The sequence below is a fragment of the Mixophyes fleayi genome, chromosome 6, assembly GCF_038048845.1.
Source record: "Mixophyes fleayi isolate aMixFle1 chromosome 6, aMixFle1.hap1, whole genome shotgun sequence".
Taxonomy (NCBI): Eukaryota; Metazoa; Chordata; class Amphibia; order Anura; family Limnodynastidae; genus Mixophyes; species Mixophyes fleayi.
The window spans coordinates 212494914-212516845 of NC_134407.1; the positions used below are offsets into that span (position 1 = coordinate 212494914).

Here is a 21932-nt window from a genome sequence, read left to right on the forward strand (position 1 = left end):
TAGTCTGCAGACAGGGTTCCCTGGGATCCTCTTTTAGCGCACGCACACACACACACGTCCCACATGGGTGTGATTGGTTATGCTTTGCTGTGATGTTTTGCTGTGATGTGTTTGTAGTGCTTGGGGTGGAGGCTAAAAACACTCTCTGTATGTGTGGGTGGGACCACCGATGCCAGTAAGTGGCCGGCTTGCAGACAGGGAAGTGATGTTTAGCCAGGTGTAGGTGGTGGGGATTTTGTGTTCCTTTTTTTGGATGACTGCTGTACCATCACTAGAACTGTTTACCATTCTGACAACTGCTAATAAACAGTTAAGTGGTTCAGCATACCTGTGAATGCTGTACTTTCTCATAATATATATATATATATATATTTTTTTTTTTAAATATAGATTGATATAATCTACAATGTCACATTTTCATGACAGCTGAACATTAACTGTGATTATGTAGATAGATGCAGTGTTAGTATATAACTTGCTTCAAGGAAAAACGCCAAAGATTGGGTGGGGAGTCTAATAGGGTTTGCATGGACAGAGAAGGATGTAGAGTAAGAGACTGTTGTAGTGACTGAACCAGGATAATATGTGACACTTTTGTATTTAGTGCTTATTACTCACCTGTGATGATATCTGTAGGGATTTCCTCCTCCTTACACTGATCACCCCTCACATTCATCTCTTCTTCTTCCTCTATAACTTCAACTTTAATATCAATAAGGTCTTCTTCCTAAATAATCCCCAAAACAATAAAATAGCACATCCAATAATATCCAATTTAATCAATTGAGATTGCCCAGAAGAATCAGCATAGAAGATATTCATAGCTTCCCTACAGGTCATATGTACTGTAGTCACTCTGGTAATTCACTAGTTGGTGAGAACTTCAAAGCCACCTACCTTATAACCATGTGGAATGTTTCCCTCTGTATGATCCAGTGGATAAAGGGGACGGGGACATCTCTCTGAGGTATTTTTGTTACTGGATCCATCTGTAGGAAACACACAGTGACTGAATAAATTATTTATATTTGTTTTTCAGATTCTGTGTATGTAAATGGCACTCAAAACAGCTCTCTCCTTTACAATAAATGACTGTCGTCCTCTTACCCAGTGATGTGAGGGGCTGGTGATTCTCCATCATCACGTCCTTGTACAGACCCTTGTGTCCTTCTAAATACTCCCACTCCTCCATGGAGAAATAGACAGTGACATCCTGACACCTTATAGGAACCTGACACACACAATGATACAGTCATCACCCAGACACATCCCCTGGTGTTACTGTATAATGTCCCATTCCCAGCAGTCACCTCCAGTCAGCAGCTGAATGATCTTGTTGGTGAGTTCTAGAATCCTCTGGTCATTGTTTCTCTCATGTATCAGTGAGTGAGGTGAAGGCTCCGTGATGGGGCTCTGGGTCCTGCTCAGTCCTCGTGATACACAGGGATGGCTTCTGGGTGTCACACGTTCACCAGATATCTTCTTTAGCACTGTGTAATCCTGTGTATTGAGGCACTATAATTAGTAAGGATTTAAAAAAAAAAAAAATCTGACTCCTTCCCCCTTACACTTAGGGCTTTCTTTGCAAACTGAAAATCCAAAAATCTGATTGTTTAACAGAGCTAGAGAGAAGTTCTATGCACTTCTGGAAAAGGAAAATCCTAGCAAAGAAAGGGACTTAATTGTTAGGTGATCCAGGTCATGTCAACAGCCAACATGGGATGGAATTGGAAAAGAAACTGGGCGGGCAAAAACAAACAGATCCTGTATGGAGACAAATATAAAAAAAAATATATAAAAAAAAAATATAAAGAAAAAACAAAAACAAACAAGCATGCACTAGAAGGGCAGATTAGATTCAAGGTCAAATTATGTGGGGCAGATTTAATTAACTGCAAAGTTCCTTAAGAGCTTCGTGCAAAGTCAGGGTTAAAATATTTGCTTATTTTTGCTTGCACCTTTTAGATGTAAAGCGTATTAAACCCTCACTGTTAATTGAGTTGGATTCTATGTCTGCCACTCACTGAAGCACTTAGTGGAAGAGGAAGCACAAGGCGTCACAGATCACCTGCAATTTATCCTGCTCACTGAACTAGCAGCATGAGCAAAGGAGATTACAAGAGAGGATGCAACCACTACAGCGCTGAGGCCCCAGCATGAGACCCACGATGCCCCCACATTACCCAGAGGGGACCACTCTGCCAAGGGGCCCGTCGATGCAGAGCTCCAACCCTGCATCCTGTGCTAGTCACCGCACTGCTAAAATAATAACGCTAGGAAAAGTCTAAGGCCCGGGGGTAAATGTATCATCCGCCGATTTTTTCAACTCGCCTTTACAAGCCATCGCTGCTTTAAATTTTAGCTGCACAGTCGCCGATTTCCGGCGAGTTGAAAAAAATCAGTGAATGATACATTTACTCCCGAGCCTTCTCTTCCGGCCCCCAGCTGGCTGCTCCAGATCTTATGAGAAAGGGGGCAGCCAACTTCCACCTCATGTGACCTGCTCTGCTCTACTCCTTTGAAGATTGACAGGCTGGAGAAGCTACTTCATGTTGCCCACAATTGGCTCAGGTGACAACACTGTACTTCTTCCAAAAGGATTGGGCAAGGGATTGGATGTGAGGAGTGAAATTAATGTCGGAGTCAATGATAACCACCTCAACCTTAATGGAGGTGTTAGAAAGGATGCGAAACTAGGTGCTGGAAAGACTATAAGCTCAGTTTTGGATATCAAAAATAATAATATAAATCAGAGCGCATAACTGATACAACTCTTTAAAAAACATTATTATCTTTTCTAAAAAACAAATCTGATAAAATGTTGCTTCTTATAAGGGGACTACTGGTTTTCCTGTATAGTCAATAAAAGTGAAGAGAGTAGTGGTTCATGGGTGGCAGAGAAGTATGAAATTTCAAAATCATGCAGCCATAAGTTTCTGTTGCAGGAAGGATGTGAGGAATTACTTTGACATTTGCACCTCCGACCACTAGAGGTCTCTGTATTTGCAAACTTGCCCTTAGATTTGCCCTTATCCAAGATGGCCAGTTTGGCATCGAAGAGAAACCATCTTGGATCATGTTTCCTGTTTGAGCCTATAAATGGCACTTCCTGGTTCAGACATGTGCTTGAGTATTCTGTTTGCTCAGCTCCTGCTACTCTACCTTGCATCTGTGACTACCTGCTTGTGGACCGACCCGGCAAACGTCTGACTACTCTCTGAGATGTCGCAGAGGTGAGAGAACAAAAGGTTATGGGAGTTGGGAGTGCCCATGACCGTGTGTGCTAGAAGAGGTCCAATGAGTGAGACAGTGGGTGGAGGTGATGGAGAGGAGTTTGGAGGTAGAATTACTATTGGGGTTATTAATAGAGATGAGGTCCCCAAAGATGAGGGTGGGTAGGTTGGAGGAATGGAACTGGGAATCCCAGGTGACAAAGTTGTTGAAGATGAGAGATGTAGAGCCCAGGGTGCAGTAGATGACTGCAACGCAAAGGTGGAAAGGGCAGAAAGGACTATGCTGTGAGTCTCGAAGGAGGAGAAGGAGAGTACAGAGGGAACAATGATGAAGGTACAGTTAGGAGATAAAAGGATACCTACACCACAACCTTGGTGGCCATCAGAGCTGGGAGAGAGTGTAAAAGATAGTGCAAATGGAGAGAGCAGCAGGGAAGAATGTGTCAGAAGGTGGGATCCAGGTTTCAGTCAGGACAAGGAGGTAAAAAGAGCGAGAGAGGAAAAGGCTGGGAACAAGCTTGTTACAGATGGATCTGGCACTCTAGAGAGCACAAATAAAGGGGTGGAGATTAAAAGGAGGTTGGGGATAATGTGGGATGTGCACCGCAAGCAGATGGTGGGAATGGGATGGGACCCAGAGATGGGAGAAGCAGTACTTACAGGTGGGATGGAAGATGAGAAAGTGGTTAAGGGCAGTGAATGGGATTAGAGAAATTGATAGTGGTGGTTTATGGATTATGTGGCTGAGGGGAGTAAGAAATGGGGGGGGGGCTATGGAGTTTGGGAGTGGGGAGGATGTGTAAAGTGACAGGTGGGAAGGCAAAGGCAGCAAGGAGAAAGTGGAAGCAAAGAAGACATGACATAAGGGATAGGCTGAGATGGTGTGATAAAGACACAGAAGAGAGTACTAGAGGTGGGTAAACGGTGATGGGAGGATGGAGGTAGTACTATTGGATACCAGATATGAGGGAGGATGGGTGATTAAGAGAGGATTAAATTGTGGGAAAGAGCAAAGACGTAGGTGGAAGGCACATATAAATAAGCGGAGTAGAGGGAAGGGAGGGGAGAGGACAGACCTCTAATGGAAGTAACTGTGGAGTATAATGCTAGATAGAAGTTAGGCAGGTAGGAAAGCCCTTTGTGTACCATCCAGTGTACCAGTGCTATCCAAATAATGTTTTTGTGCTTTTGACCCTCCCTTATGGAAGCAGTGGGAGGTGTCATCAACAACTAGTCTATAGTTCCTGGATGGCGCTATATTTAAAATGTAGATTTTACAGTGGATTCCTATTGTCTGGACAAAGCTGGGGTGTGGGAGATGGGTGGATGGAAAAAAAAATTAGAGTACAAAAAAACCTGCAGGGCTTGGGAAGCCCCATAAAAAAATTAACTATAAAAGGGTTAATGTCACATAATATATACAGATATAACTATGGTATGAACAGAAGCTGCTGTACAATAAGATTATATGAGAGACAATAATAATCACATACAATGTACTAATAGTAAGTCAGTTATCCTCATTCACTATCACTGAGCACTAGTTATATTATTATACCTCACTGTATACATATTTATATATTATGATTCTACTAACATATCTTATGATTCTACTAATAACAAGACACAAACATGTAATGAGAGTTTAGAATAAATGTCATTACCTAGTGCCAATACCATCAATGTCTGCTCTCGGCTTCCTCATAGTGACCCGGAAGATGCTATCAGACTTCCTGTCTGTGCGTTCCACCTGGATTCCTCCCAAGCTGAAAACAACCAAGACCACGCCCCCTCACATCCCGTGTTAACGTTACTAGACGCGACCGTCTACATAGAGGAAATACGGTAAATTCAAATATTAAATTCTACTACACAAAAAATCCTCAGTGCAATTGAGCGGCAGCCATTTTCTTGTAGACCAGATAAAGCACAAATAATCGCCTTTCAATCTTCATCTTTAGGAATTTATTTCACTGGGTAAATTAAAAGGAGACGTAATGTGTACTCCAGGACTAAAGCAAGATATTACTGGTCGCCTTGATATAAACACAAGGGTTACATTAGATACCTACTACTAATGCCCAAATGCAGCAGGGATGCGGCCATTTTCTTGGGGTCCAGCACAGTACATAATGGGATTGTAGCTGATACATGACTACAACTCCCAGAACTACCTGCGCTCTCCTCTCTTTATTTGTGTTATGGGAAGATGTGCACGGTCTATATTAATGAACAGAGTGTCTCCTGGATGAAGTAATAACTGATGTATTATCATTACTACTGTACTGAGTTTCTCCTGGGAGAGGTAATAACTATTATGTATTATTATTATTACTGAACTGAGTGTTTCTAGGAAGAAATACTATCTGATGTATTATTATTACAGAATGTAGTATCTGCTGGAAGAGTGCTAGTTGCAGATACTCACCATCTGCTTCTTCTTTTGGATGTAAACCTCCTTTTTTAAAAAAAAAAAGTAAAAAAAAAGTAAGAGTTTGTCTTTGCAGAAGGAGGACAAGAGCACACGTTGATGGAGCACTTTGTCTACCACTGCATGTTTTGGTTTTCCCAGTGGATGACGGTGTTGGTTTGGTGGCTGAGATGTAGTCTTCTGATCTGTAGGTTGTTGGGAGGTTTTTGAGCTATGCCTTGCTGGGGCAGAGTTTGTTCTGGATTATCATCAGAGACTGCTCTCTAGTCTCCACCTCCTATGGTTCCTGATCTTGTCATGTTATGGCTAGAGATGCTCAGGCTCGGTTTTCTAAAAACCGAGCATATCCGAACTTAGGGTATCCGAGTAGGCTCATGAGCCGGCTCGGTACTTTTGTGCGTCCTCGGATCTGAATTGAGGCAAAACATCATTGTTGCGTTGTCGGATCTCGCGGGTTTTGGATTCCGTAATTACCTCCCTCCCCAGGAGATCCAGCGCCATTGCTCACACAGAAACAGGGGTAGCAGTGTTCTTGTTACTCTCCAGTCTCCAGTGACATTGCTCAGTGCCATTGCTCACATAGAAACAGGGGTTGCAGTGTTCTTGTCACTCTCCAGTGCCATTGCTCACACAGAAACAGGGGCAGCAATGTTCTTCTCACTCTCCAGTCTCCAGTGACATTGCTCAGTGCCTCCAGTACAGAAACAGAAGGGATAGTCGTGTTCTTGTCACTTGACAAAAATTGACTGGAAATTAATGTTATTGAGGTTAATAATAATGTAGGAACAAAAAAGGAGCCAAATTTGGTGATTTTAGAAAATAAATAGGGATCCAAAACCAAAACACTCGAGGGCAGTTAATCCAGATCCAAAACCAAAATACGGGGGTCAGTGAACATCTCTAGTTATTACCATCAGCATGAGTGAGCATAGTAGGGCTGTGCTTGCTAAAGGAAGTTTGGTATCTTCTTCATAGAGGCCGCTCCTTCTAATGACAGCACATTTACTTCACAACAACCTCTACAGACAATCACACAGGCAGAGAGAAAGCATGTCCTGAATTTGAGCTATAAAAGTCCACCAAGGCTGCTTGGGTTTATTGCAGCAGTTATGCTGCAATATAGGTGGTTGTGGGATCATGCAGAACCTTCATCCTGCGTAATCCTAACATTCAGTTGTGGCATTTGCCATTTCTTTACAGAGCACTAAAATACTTGTGTGAGACTATGGAGTGTGTGATGACATGGGGTTTCTGTTCCCACCTACAGAAAGCAGAAACGTTTGATGGTGGTCACCTTCCATCAATCTGTAATTTCTTGAGATATTTTGTTATACAGAGCCCTGCAAGGGAATTCTACCTTACACTATTCTAGAGCAGTCTCTTATGTGGCAGTGCTTTATTATGGGGTTTCGTTAAGTGTCAAGAAATTTTGAAGCAGAAGACTGGGATGTTACTCCTTACTTTTTGGTGGGGGCCCTCCCTTCATGTTGGTTTCTTGTGGAACCCTGATCCTATATGTCCCTATAACAGTGTCATCAGAGTTTGATTTTTGCCAGAAAGAACAATACAAGTTCTGGATTTCCAGAGGTAGAATCTGGGCTTTGAGACGGGTGAGCTGTAAATATAGGATTGTACCTGTCCTGTATGCTTTATGAGCTGATCTCTCTTTTCTCCAGATATGTCCTTGTTTGTATTTATACAGTAGCCTTTGACAGGATTCATTTTCAATACTCAGGTTTCTTTTTTTCTTGTCATAACAGTGACATGCCTCTGTCTCTATATACTATTCCAGTGTTGGCTAACCTGTGACACTCCAGGTGTTGTGAAACTACAAGTCCCAGCATACCCTTCCAGCAATAAGCTGCTATATATTGGCAAAGCATGATGGGACTTGTAGTTTCACAAACACCTGGAGTGTCACAGGTTAGCCAACACTGTTCTATTCTATACAACACTGTTTTTATGAGCAAATGGATCACTGGGTTCTATAACATTTCATAAGACAAGCCTGGCAGTCAATATTTGCTTTTGTTGCTGGGTTCCTAAACAGAAGCTGTAGGCCGACATTCTCAGCTTAACTCCTTCTGACTGAGAATGATTCTCTGGGCTTGAAATGTCTCTAATGAGCCCCTGATCTGGTTGTGGGAGGATCAGTGACCGTTTACTTACAGTGCTGTATACATTCATCCTGAGTTTCATATGCTTCTGCTATGAAACTATCACTTCTTTAAATGCTTTTGTTGGGCTCCCTTAGACTCGTTCAGAATCCACAGTAATATTATAGGTGATATTGGTATCTTATTTATAAAGCTCCACAAAGGGATCTGCAGCGCAGTACAGATAAGATACATAAAAACAGTAAGCCCAACAATGGTTACAGTTAAGCAGAATAGTGAATGCAGGGCGTACAGAAGCAGTTTGGCAAAAGAGAAGACTGGGACAATAACGGGTACATGGATATAGAAAGCGGAATAATAAATGGATGGATGCAATAAAAAGAAAAAAACCACATGGAATACAGACACAATTCAGCAGAAAACCAGACAGGGACAAGCGAGGGAAACAGAGAGTGAATAGATTGCAAGATGCTGAGGCCATGACGGTGCAGAGGCCTAGTTTGTGTGGAGGCATCAGGTCATGGCATCAGGTTGAAGTAGTGCAGAAGGATGAATGATGGTGAGACCTAGATGGAGCAGAGGCCTAGTTTGTGTGGAGGCATCAGGTCATGGCGTCAGGTTGAAGTAGTGCAGAAGGATGAATGATGGTGAGACCTAGATGGAGCAGAGGCCTAGTTTGTGTGGAGGCATCAGGTCATGGCGTCAGGTTGAAGTAGTGCAGAAGGATGAATGATGGTGAGACCTAGATGGAGCAGAGGCCTAGTTTGTATGGAGGCATCAGGTTGAAGTAGTGCAGAAGGATGAATGATGGTGAGACCTAGATGGAGCAGAGGCCTAGTTTGTGTGGAAGCATCAGGTCGGGCGTCAGGTTGAAGTAGTGCAGAAGGATGAATGATGGTGAGACCTAGATGGAGCAGAGGCCTAGTTTGTGTGGAAGCATCAGGTCATGGCGTCAGGTTGAAGTAGTGCAGAAGGATGAATGATGGTGAGAACTAGATGGAGCAGAGGCCTAGTTTGTGTGGAGGCATCAGGTCATGGCGTCAGGTTGAAGTAGTGCAGAAGGATGAATGATGGTGAGACCTAGATGGAGCAGAGGCCTAGTTTGTGTGGAGGCATCAGGTCATGGCGTCAGGTTGAAGTAGTGCAGAAGGATGAATGATGGTGAGACCTAGATGGAGCAGAGGCCTAGTTTGTGTGTAGGCATCAGGTCATGGCGTCAGGTTGAAGTAGTGCAGAAGGATGAATGATGGTGAGACCTAGATGGAGCAGAGGCCTAGTTTGTGTGGAGGCATCAGGTCATGGCGTCAGGTTGAAGTAGTGCAGAAGGATGAATGATGGTGAGACCTAGATGGAGCAGAGGCCTAGTTTGTGTGGAGGCATCAGGTCATGGCGTCAGGTTGAAGTAGTGCAGAAGGATGAATGATGGTGAGACCTAGATGGAGCAGAGGCCTAGTTTGTGTGGAGGCATCAGGTCATGGCGTCAGGTTGAAGTAGTGCAGAAGGATGAATGATGGTGAGACCTAGATGGAGCAGAGGCCTAGTTTGTGTGGAGGCATCAGGTCATGGCGTCAGGTTGAAGTAGTGCAGAAGGATGAATGATGGTGAGACCTAGATGGAGCAGAGGCCTAGTTTGTGTGGAGGCATCAGGTAATGGCGTCAGGTTGAAGTAGTGCAGAAGGATGAATGATGGTGAGACCTAGATGGAGCAGAGGCCTAGTTTGTGTGGAGGCATCAGGTCATGGCGTCAGGTTGAAGTAGTGCAGAAGGATGAATGATGGTGAGACCTAGATGGAGCAGTGACCCAGATCGTATCCTCCAGTTATCGTTTTCTTTTTTTGTTTAGTCCGATGGACTAGAAGGTACCAGGTTTTCTTGGAATCTCCTCTATCCATATGATATGTGTCATTTCTTCTCTTCTCCATTCTCTGAGCATTGCAGATTTTGTTAAAATATACTCCTTCAAGTAGTAGTACTGCAGTCTTATTCTGGATAAATTTGGTGACATACGGCCCTCCAGCTTTTACCTATCTCACTGCTCCAACATCCAAGAAGCTGGGAGTTTGGCATAGGGAGCCACGTATCTTTTCCTCTTTCACCAGGTTTCCGTTAATGCAGCATCTGGGAGGAACAGAGTGCAGGAGACGATCTCCAGAGACACGTGCCTTCCCTCCTTCACTGGTTTTGTGATTAATTTCTCTGTGTTCCTTAGATGGTTTATATGGTGTGCCTCTGGTTATTTGTTACGTTGACCTTATTAGCCATGTTCTTGACTATTCTGTTCGTCTCAAGAGATCCTGGTTCTCTCAATTTGTATCCTCCTTGCTGAGTGTAAACTGGCAGTCCTTGTTTCCTAAGCTTCTGATCAATCCAGTCTTTGCCCTGGAATGATCAGGAGGGTCTGAAGAAACACTGTTGGCCATTAATCCTTTAAAGATCAGGGTGTCTGCTCTTTAGTGGTTTAAAGAAGGTGTTGATATTACTTCCAGAACACAGTACAGAGTTGGCTTTCCATAGGAAGTTATTACTCTTTAATCATAAGCTGAGACGGAATTCCTATTCTTGAACATTGGTGTTATGATTTCATTACTTATATTGGTTACTTATATTGGTTAATAGTAACATCAATACTCCTCAGTCATAACATTTTACATGACCAATACCAGATTTTAAATAGATTAGTATATTATTAACATTACTTTTAGTCTATATCTCTATCTGCAGAAGTAAACTCGAGCTTAACCGTTCTCACCAAGAACAGGCCCTGAGCCTTCATGATGGACAAGGACAGGAGTCATATGACTGATAAGATATTGAATATCACCCTGGAGATCATCTACCTGCTGACTGGAGAGGTGAGGAATGTCTCAGTGACATCACTTTTATTTGCATTAATAAAACAAACACATGGCTGGAGAAGTGAGGGATTCTGGGAATGACCTCACTCTTCTCTCTACTAATAAAACAGGGACCTGGTGGTAAATGTATCAATGTGCGCATTCTGCAAGTCACCAATATTTGTCGACTTTGCAGGACAGATTTAAAACGTCTTTACAGGCAAACTTGTCCATATTCTTCCCAGACTCCGTCCAATAACCTCCACCCTAAATATTGTCAGTTACTTTTAGTATTTGTAGCTGGAAAGATGAGCTTTGAGTGTTCAGAACACTGTTGAGTTGTTTGGTCCATGAATACGAGAACAAGTATCTGTTACATATGTCCAGTTCTATAAATAGATCAGAATAAACCCTATGGCTTTATATTGGGTGTCATATCATTATATGAGCTGAGTTGGAGACAGGTAGATTGAAGGATTAAGAGTAGTAGATAAACGTTCATTGTATTAAAGCCTAAGACATTTTGGGATATGGAGTGACACGTGAGGCCACAAATGGATAGATGTAGAGCGAATGTGCCCAGTAGGCTTAGCAAGTAACAGGAAAGTGGTAACTACAGGTAATATAGACAAAGTCCCAAGATTCTGAAATAAGAGATGAAGATTATACAACTGGACTCTGTTATATTGTTTATAATCGTGTCTCAATACACAGGATTACACAGTAGTAAAGACATATAGTGAGTGTGAGAAATCCAGCAGCCGTTCCTATGTGTCAGGAGGATTGAGCAGTGCCCAGAGCCCCATCACGGTGCCTCCACCTCACTCACTGATACATGAGAGAAACGATGACCAGAGGATTCTAGAACTCACCAACAAGATCATTCAGCTGCTGACTGGAGAGGTGACTGCTGGGAATAGGGCATTATACAGTAACACTAGGGGATGTGTCTGGGTGATGACTGTATCATTGTGTGTGTCAGGTTCCTATAAGGTGTGAGGATGTCACTGTCTATTTCTCCATGGAGGAGTGGGAGTATTTAGAAGGACACAAGGGTCTGTACAAGGAGGTGATGATGGAGAATCACCAGCCCCTCACATCACTGGGTAAGTGGAGGCTCCTATTTATTGTACATTTTGAGGGCCACCTAGATGCACTCATTGTGTGATAAACACACATATAACAATGTATTACATCACTGTGTTTTTTACAGATGGATCTAGTAAAATAAATACCCCAGATTGTTGTCTATATTCAAATGATTGTACAAAGGAAAATCACAATATCCTACAGGATTATCAGGTACATGGAATTCAATGTCTCACCAAATACTAAAATACCAAATTGAATCTACATTATATGACCTGTCGAAAAGCTGTGTTATTTTTTTGAAATTGTATTTTTCTGTTTAATCTCAGTTCATTGAATGAGATATTATTAAATCTGTTGTTGTTATTGTTTGTGGGTCATTTAGGGTGAAGACCTGATCAATATTAAAGTTGAAGTTATAGAGGAAGATGAGACGTATGTGAGGGGTGATCAGCAGTGTAAGGAGGAGGAAATCCCTACAGATATCAGCGCAGGTGAGTTATAAACATTAGTACAGAAAAGATTCACATTTTCTCCTTGTTCTCTACAACAATCTCTTTATACAACATACTCCTCTATCAGTACAGTGTGATGAGAACAAATGATCTGCCCAGTGGGGGAGTCGGGTGCCATGAGACCCTTTTAGACCTTTACTCTGTTTCTCGCATAAATTCATTGTCTGCTACTCGCCAGGAGATCTGACCAGTTGGCACAATACCTTGCCTCATGCTGGGTCTTTTAGCCATGCCAACCCGAAGAGTATACTCGGACTTAACCGGCACCAACTTCAGAACCACCAGGCTATTCTGCAGCCTTAACCCTTTACCCGCTACTGCTAACACGGATACAAGTTGAACACCTAGGCAAATATGAACACAAAATAAAGTTATATTTAAAGAAGTCACCGGAGCTATAGCACTTTAAGAATATATTAACATATTGCACACTGCACATTATAATGCTATGAGAAGTAGTAATGAACATACAGTACACAGAGCCATACTCAAAATGGTACCTTATGTTAGGCACAGTATATCTGGCAACACTCTTACCAGAAAGGCAGTGATCAAGTCCAAATATCACACCACTTTCCGCAGTCCTACGCAAGAGCAGAGATTCAGAAAGTTCAGGAAGGATCCTCCCGATTGTCCCTTTCAGACCTGTAATGAGCGGTGGCTTCCTCCTAGTATTAATCTTGTGCCTGTTGTAGTTGTCACTTAAGCCTGCGTGCCGTGTGTGTGTGTGTGTGTGTGTGTGTGTGTGTGTGTGTGTGTGTGTGTGTGTGTGTAAAAGGGTTAATAAAAAAACAACCATCTGGTCTGTCTAAAACTATTAAATCCTTCCTTATCTATGCCACACACTAGCTTTGCTGTACCAACTATGCCACCACCAAGGTTTTTTATGAAGAGCTGACACACGTCTTTAGGAAGCCTTAGGTTCTCCCTAGAATTCATCTATCACACTTTACTTTAATCAGAGTTAACATAAAACACAATGTTCAACTATGTAGTGTTTTGACCAAACTATCGCGTGAATTCGTAAGAACAGAGACTTGAACTTATTATAAGTGTAATTTTATATGGAAAATACATCCACAATGCTTAAGATAAAACAATTAACAAAACTGACATACAAAGATATAATGCAATGGTTTCTTGTAAAATAAAAGGAAAAAACACAGAATTGATAACTCACGAATGATCAAGATTCTGGGAGAATCAGAAAATGGGACACTCTTCAATATCAGATTAACTCCCAACAGTGAGCAAATTTGTAAAGTTACATTACAGTTTTAAACCCATTCTGGAGGGCCCACAGCCCCCCTTCATGTTATGTCAGAACTGAAAGGTCTGTGTAAATGCAAATTAGAAGGTGTTTCTCCAGCAGAGTCATAAAACCCTAAGTCAGGCTTTGGTTACCCTGTCCTAACTTTTCACCAATATGGCTTACAAACATGATTTTACCTCCACACAACAGGTCATAAGTTCCCCTTCATCTGAATACCATCTGCATACATACTGCATGAAAATCCAGAGCTCTTAGCACTGGATAATGTGCCAGTACCATTTTCAGGTTGATGAAAGCCTGCTCACCTTAGGGAGACTTCATCATATTTTTCTTGGCTGTCAAGTCAGTGGCTTAGCAGTGTTATATTGGGTCACAAGTATCTTATAATAAATATCTGTGCCCAGGAAAACCCAGTCCTGCCTCTGGTTGGAGGGCCGAGGTCAACTGAGAATGTCCTTGACTTTTGCCAGCTCAAGCCAAATCTTTCCCCCTTAAACTGGTGCTGCACCGTACAAATCTACGATAATATTAATATAATACTTCTGCAATGTCCATCTTGCATTTGTCAGGTTGGATGGTCAGACCGGCCTCTTGGATGTGGGCCCACACAGGAGTTACTAAAGATGGCTATATCATCCAAGTGAGCCTGTGTAAAACACTGGTCCCACTTCAAGATGTGATCCACCATAATTCCATTACTGTAAACTGTAAATCTGAGAGTGGATCAACCCCTGAAACTCCATGGAGGAACAGTAGTCGGCCTTCGCGCCCACTCTACTCACCAGGAAAGTTTTTACTCAATTGATGTGGAAGGTGCAAAGCTTCTTTCTCTAGTACCATGGTACAAAATGCTTGCGTTGTTGGGTAGTTGTACCATCCAGCCCAAGTCAACTGCAGCTTATTCTTGCACCAGGATTTTTTGTCCTGTTAGCAGTTCCCTGACCTAGGCAACCATATCCCAACTTTTGATTGTATTGTGTGGCTTGGAGTTTGAAGTGAGTTATCTTCTTCAGTCTTGATAATCACTCCTGCAGCTTCTCCATATGTTCATTTATAGGTACCTTGTTGAAGCTAAACATCCCTTCCCATCTTTCACGCACTATGTCTATCCATCCTCTGACCGTCCACCTAGATAGCAGCTCATACAGGAAGAATCCTCTCTGTATGCCGAAGGAAGTCTCTGCAGGGATCTCTCCCAGTCCACTATCTTTTAACTGGACATATGTGCATATCAAATGCTTGAGGGTACCGTTGAACCGCTCACATAACATGCTATTTTGCGAGTAGTACAATGGTGATGCGAAGGGGATGTACGCCAAATCATTCCCAGAGAGTTTGCATTGATTCCTCTTGAAATTTGCACCCTAGGTAGTGAGTGTTTGTAAGGTAACCATAATCTGTTAAACATCCATTAGGGCTTGTGCTACATGCTCGACATCTATGGATGCCAAAGCTATGGCCTTGGTGCATCTAGTGGCCAAATCTACCAGGGTGAATATGTCTTTTCCTTGTACTTGAGTAGTGGACCAATTATGTATAACTCCACTTTCTGAAAAGTCTTTCCTCTGATAGATGTAGGTTATAGTAAAGCTTTGCACCTGGCCCACTATCCTTTGACATAAATTGCTGGTGTTGTAGAAGTGCTTCACATCTTGGGAGATGCCCGGCTAGAAGAAGGTGAAGCTCTGAAATCACGCACTAGCCTTGTGGATTCATAGATGACCTAATACAATTAATTGATCAATTGTTGAGTGGCTGTCCAAAGCCAGTCAGGTGACCGCATGTCAATTACTCTGTACAACAAGATCTCATCCCACACTATTCAGTCCCCATCTACTATCGGAGGCTCTGGGTGGTCTGGTCTAGCAAGACTTGTTAGGGAAGGAACAGCCAATTGGGCAGCCCTAAACTCAGCACGTCCACCTCCCCTTCACCATGAGTCGAACACAGTATGAGAGCTAAGAGGTATTCTCCCTGGTGCCGTAAATATAGTGGTTGCTTAGGTAAGTATGGCAAAACCAATGTTTATTCACAGTATATTAAAAAAATCTAAACAACCTCGATAACAGGTACGGAACACATATATCAAAAACAATGGACATATACAATGTAACCTGCTGGATTGCAGCTAGGATGTGTCAACAGCAACAATAGTCTCGAGTGAACACCATTAGGTATCAGATGACAGCATAATATCTCAAAATAATGTACCAATAAACAAACTGCAGTCTCTCAATTCTGTTTCACAGTCCCGGCAAATAATCCAAACAATGTTTGTGTAAATCACAATAAAAGTTCAAGCAGTGAACAACCAGACAACTATGTATCAGGTTCAGGCATTGAGATCACGGAACGTAACTTGTGCATAGTTCATCATCATCATCATCATCATTTAAGTTCTGACCGTATTCAAATCCAAGCATATCTCAAGATATGTTTCGATCTGAATCTGGGTAGAAATACGCTCTGCCTAACCAGTCCTGGCTGGACGTTGACACACAGAATAGACTGCAGTGTACACACATGCGTAAAGTCAAATAACAGGTCACATTAGGACACATACAACTTTTATTTGATCATAAATAACTCTTAACATTATAATCATTTATATAAATCTTTATTTTCAAAGATATTATTTTTTTTAGATGAATTACATAATGACACAAGATGATTTCAATGCGTACTATACATACAATGCGTTTTAATAGTATATCTTAGTTGCATATAGTTGTTCTGCGATATCTAGTAGCACACCTACGTGGAATTTTTAGACTGTGCCAGTCATCATTATGAGTCAGTATCTGTAATGCAAACTGTATGGCTTTAGACAAACTTGCGACAAACACAAGACTTGAATCGGCCACATATGTGCCAGGAAGCCCTTACTGTACATGGCCTACGTTTGACACCTCTTCCCTCCCCAGTTCTGCCTCTCAAGTTCTAGGGAGTTTGTCGTTTGCCTTCAGACATGACTTACGTGCAATTGAGCTAACTGGTGTATTGTCCGTTTCTAGGCATTTGCAAAGCTATTTCACACAAGATGCGCCACACAAACGAAAATACATCCGAACATGAATCGGGCCCACATACAATCTGGTGTTTCTCATTTATCTCTTCCCTCTGATTATTCATAGACCCCGTACGTACGTACGTACGTACATAGTGATTCATTCGCTGAAAAACGGAGTTAGACTCTGTATGGTTTTACTTATGATCCTATTTGTGCACTACAACATTAGACATTACTTATATTCTTCCCTGTATACAGTCATGGCCAAAAGTTTTGAGTATGACACAAATATTGGTTTTCACAAAGTTTGCTGCTTCAGTGCTTTTTGACCTTTTTGTCAAATGTTGCTATGGTATACTGAAGTAAAGCAAGCATTTCATAAGTGTCAAAGGCTTTTATTGACAATTACATTAAGTTTATGCAAAGAGTCAATATTTGCAGTGCTGACCCTTCTTTTTGAAGACCTCTACAATTCACCCTGGCATGCTGTCAATCAACTTCTGGGCCACATACTGACTGATGGCCGTCCATTCTTGCCTAATCAATGCTTGGAGTTGGTCAGAATTTGTGGGGGTTTTTTTTAGTCCGCCCGCCTCTTGAGAATTGACCACAAGTTCTCAATGGGATTAAGGCCTGGGGAGTTTCCTGGCCATGGACCCAAAATTTTGATGTTTTGATCCCCGAGCCACTTAGTTATTACTTTTGCCTTATGGCAAGGTGCTCCATCATGCTGGAAAAGGCATTGTTCGCCATTAAACTGTTCTTGGATAGTTGGGAGAAGTTGCCTTGGAGGATGTTTTGGTACCATTCTTTATTCATGGCTGTGTTCTTAGGCAAAATTGTGAGTGAGCCCACTCCCTTGGCTGAAAAGCAACCCCACACATGAATTGTCTCAGGATGCTTTACTGTTGGCATGACCCAGGACCGGTGGTAGTGCTCACCTTTCATTCTCTGGACAAGCGTTTTTCCAGATGCCCCAAACATCAGAGAAAATGACTTTATCCCAGTCCTCAGCATTACAATTCCTGTACCTTTTGCAGAATATCAGTCTGTCCCTGATGTTTTTCCTGGAGAGAAGTGGCTTTGCTGGCCATCTTGACACCAGGCCATTCTCCAAACTTCGCCTCACTGTGCGTGCAGATGCACTCACACCTGCCTGCTGCCATTCCTGAGCAAGCTCTGCACTGGTGCTGCCCCGATCCGGCAGCTGAATCAACTTTAAAAGACGGTCCTGGCGCTTGCTGGACGTTCTTGGGCGCCCTGAATCCTTCTTCACAACTATTGAACCTCTCTCCTTGAAGTTCTTGATGATCCGATAAATGGGTGATTTAGGTACAATCTTACTAGCAGCAATATTCTTGCCTTTGTGTAAAGCCATGATGAATGCCCGTGTTTCCTTGGAGATAAACATGGTTAACAGAGGAAGAACAATGATTTCAAGCACCACCCTTCTTTTAAAGCTTTCAGTCTGTTATTGTCTCCATCAACACTCTCACCTGTGTTAACGAGAGAATCACTGACCTGATGTCGGCTGGTCCTTTTGTGACAGGGCTGAAAAGCAGTGGAAATTATGTTTTTGGGATAAAGTTCATTGCCATGGCAAATTCATCTGATCACTCCATGACATTCTGGAGTATATGCAAATTGCCATCATAAAAATTGAGGCAGCCATGACTGTACTATCACTTGTGATATTATCCGTTATCCTGCCTGGTCATTAGTTGTAGTAATACCTGTATATGAATCTGGATGTATTTTACTGAGTAACCTTCAATCAAGCAATATTCTACCTAGTTGCATCTGATATTGGACTATCATTAAAACATGACTTTAAACACCATATTATTCTCATTTATCATTGTAATAAAGAGATTTGTTTGTAAGAGGTAGTCACTCCTAGTTTGGAAATGTTTGGTCATTGTTCCCTATTGTAATAAAAACTTTCTAATGGAAACACGGGCAGCACGGTGGCTAAGTGGTTAGCACTTCTGCCTCACATCGCTGGGGTCATGAGTTCAATTCCTAACCATGTGCGGAGTTTGTATGTTGTCCCCATGTTTGCGTGGGTTTTCTCCGAGTGCTCCGGTCTCCTCCCACACTCCAAAAACATACTAGTAGGTTAATTGGCTGCTATCAAAAATTGACCCTAGTCTCTCTCTGTCTCTCTGTCTCTCTGTCTCTCTGTCTCTCTGTCTCTCTGTCTCTCTGTCTCTCTGTCTCTCTGTCTCTCTGTCTGTCTGTCTGTCTGTCTGTCTGTTAAGGAATTTAGACTGTAAGCTCCAATGGTGCAGGGACTGATGTGAATGAGTTCTCTGTACAGCGCTTTGGAATCAGTGGCGCTATATAAATAAATGGTGATGATGATGAAACATTCATAATTCCATACATTTATTTTATTCTCAACAGATGGACACACTGGCAGGAATACATTGGTGGAACATTTCATTTCATCTCCAGATTGTAATATAGAAATTAATGACATCCAACGAGATTCTCCGGGAGAAAACGCCATTAGCCCAGACGTGCTTCCAGTACTTTCCACTGCATATACATCATCTGATCCTTTTAATGATGAGGAATGTTCTCCTGATAAATTAGAAATAGTTACACATCATATGGCTCATAGGGGAGATAAACTATTTCCATGTTCTGATTGTGATAAATGTTTCACCCAGAATGCAGACCTTATTAGACATCAGAGAACTCATACAGGCGAGAAGCCATTTGAGTGTTCTCAGTGTGGGAAATGTTTTACACAGAAATCAGGTCTTGTTAAACATCAGAGATTTCACACAGATGATAAACCTTTTTCATGCTCGGAGTGTGGGAAATGGTTTACACATAAATCAGACCTTATTAAACATCAGAGAATTCACTCCGGTGATAAGCCATATTCTTGTCCCGAATGTGAAAAATGTTTTGCGCATAAATCAATTCTTGTTGGTCATCAGACGATTCACACTGGTGAGAAGCCGTTTCCATGTTCTGAATGTGGGAAACGTTTTACACGCAAATCAGTTCTTGTTATACATCAGAGAATTCACAGGGGTGAAAAGCCGTTTGCATGTACAGAATGTGGAAAATGCTTTACATACAAATCAGACCTTGTTAAACATAAGCGAATTCACACCGGTGAGAAGCCATTTTCATGCACTGATTGTGGGAAACGTTTTACACAGAGATCAAATCTTTTTAAACACCAAAAAATTCATAGTAGAACTGTAATTGTGATGAGTTAATACACAGACTACAAGTTTGCAGCATCAAACAATTTCTATAAATAAACCTGTTAATGCAAAATATAAGTGTGGATACATTTGCATAATGTATACTCAAAAAGGTATATTGTTATCACTACAACAAAAAAGTCCTAACAAATGCATAAACCAGACAGGTTTGTGGAAATCTAATATGGAAACTGGGACTACTGCTACATAATAGACTTGTCTCTTTTAAAGTTAGGAGTGAAGAAAAAAAGAATGCAAATTTACTCCTGTACAAATCACGTTGCAATGCAAGGGGGTGCAAATGCATGTACCGTATATACTCGAGTATAAGTCGACCCGAATATAAGCCGAGGCACCTAATTTTACCACAAAAAACTGGGAAAACTTATTGACTCGAGTATAAGCCTAAGGTGGGAAATGCAGCAGCTACTGGTAAATTTCAAAAATAAAAATAGATACCAATAAAATTACATTAATTGATGCATCAGTGGTTGATTAATGAATGAGTATAGATGTATTGGATTCGTACAGTATAAAGCAAATATAAACAGTAGACAGTATAAATATGGCACAGTGTTAAACAGAGGTAAATGTTACAGTGTTCAACATGCAGAGCAGTATTTCTAATGGATGCTGTAGGTATTGCACTGATAAGAGTGTCTGTGCCGCTGGTAGATGGATGTAAATGGTGCTTCTGCCTGTATTAACTTTGGCAGCCTGGAATGCACAGTAGGGGCTGTAATGGTGAATGTGTATCCCGTTCAGATGTGACAAAAGTATGCAATTACCTTCTGATGGTAGTCAAACTACCATTATGGTGGATGCCGGGGGTCTTGTGCGCGGTCCCGGGTAGGTTGGGTAGACGCTGACCAGTCTGAGCAGGAGCGATGTTGATATGGCTGTGAGGTCAGGCGGGCAGCGGTGTCCTGTCCGGGCGGTGTGTGAGCTGGCACTGAGTGCTGGGTAGTTTCCCCGCTGGTGGCACCGATCTGTGTTTTTGCCGGGCAGCATCTGTTCCTGACGTGGCTCTGCGCAGTGTGACGTGATGTCAGAGGTCACGCTCTGCTGCATCCTGCATTGCTCTCAGTACGGCACCTTCTCTCCCCACTAGGAATGCCGCTCACTTAGATCACCCCGAGCATCACTCGAGTATAAGCCGAGGGGAGGCTTTTTCAGCACAAAAAATGTGCTGAAAAACTCGGCTTATATACGGTATTTATTTTTTGCATGCATTGAAAATACTGGCAGCTATTGCATGTAGCACACATACTGCACAGTTTTATTTTTACGCTGCATCTTAGAGAGACACCTCTTCCAAACTTTAAATATGTCCTCACATTTTACATTTGTACCCCCCTCCCCCACCACCACCACCTTCAGTGTAACGTGGTTTTGCCAAGGTGTATATTTTGCTCCTTTTATTTGCTTTACATTTTATGTCATTCTACGTTATGGTCTGCCTTTGTAATAGAAGGGTATTGTGTGATTGATGCACAGGGGGTGATTGACAGCTGTCTCTGCTGGCAGATTTTGGTTGGGGAGAGGAGCAGAAATATTTAGGGAATTTAAAAAATGAACATGTCAAACTGTGCATAATTTGCCTTTTTATTGTTAACATTATTACCACCTCTGACAGCAGAATAATTAAACTCCTTTTTGGTGGCTTGATCTGTATAATTAGCCTGTGTGACTATCACAATGGATCCACTAAGTTATTTGTTAAGATTCCCTGTAATAAACATTTCTAAATAATTTATAAAACATTTACTCACCCAACCTCTGTGGTGGCTTAGATTGTAATCAATACACAATCTGTCATAAGGCTAATATCTGACACATGTTAACATTATCCAGGAATCATTGCCATTATACCACAATCTATTTGCCACTTCTGGTCAAACTATCGCTCCAGTGCAGAAATTCTGTTACCCAGAATATACTTTTGGGGTTCATCATTCACACACTGGATTCTCGTATATCAGTAAAGGAACAGTCACTCCCTGGATATTCCACGTGGATTATTAGCAGACAACTGCAGGAGGCATATAGAGGGAATTTTTTCTACTGAGCGTCTGTCCTAAGGTCATGTGATGCGTTGTTCACTATGCAGTCCGCAAACAAAACATGGTTCTTGGGCGTCACACAGTAGAAAGCATTTTATTCAAAGTGCTGTTTTGTCTCTCCTAGGCAAACTTCCGCCAAC

General features: G+C 42.0%; 1 protein-coding gene across 3 annotated transcripts in view; it reads left to right on the forward strand.

Annotated features, from left to right (window-relative positions):
* The window catches only part of LOC142159866 (uncharacterized), a 63093-nt gene that overhangs the window by 15786 nt on the left and 25375 nt on the right, over positions 1-21932 (forward strand). For 2 of the 3 annotated variants that reach the window (XM_075214702.1, XM_075214703.1), the window contains exons 1-3: positions 5409-5538; positions 10503-10633; positions 11330-11721. In XM_075214702.1, coding sequence (XP_075070803.1) covers positions 11637-11721 — 85 coding nt within the window. In that variant the 5' untranslated portion in view covers positions 5409-5538; positions 10503-10633; positions 11330-11636. Of the gene's footprint in view, positions 1-5408; positions 5539-10502; positions 10634-11329; positions 11722-18908; positions 19716-21932 lie in introns of those variants that run through there. The other variant, XM_075214704.1, reaches the window with a different exon arrangement.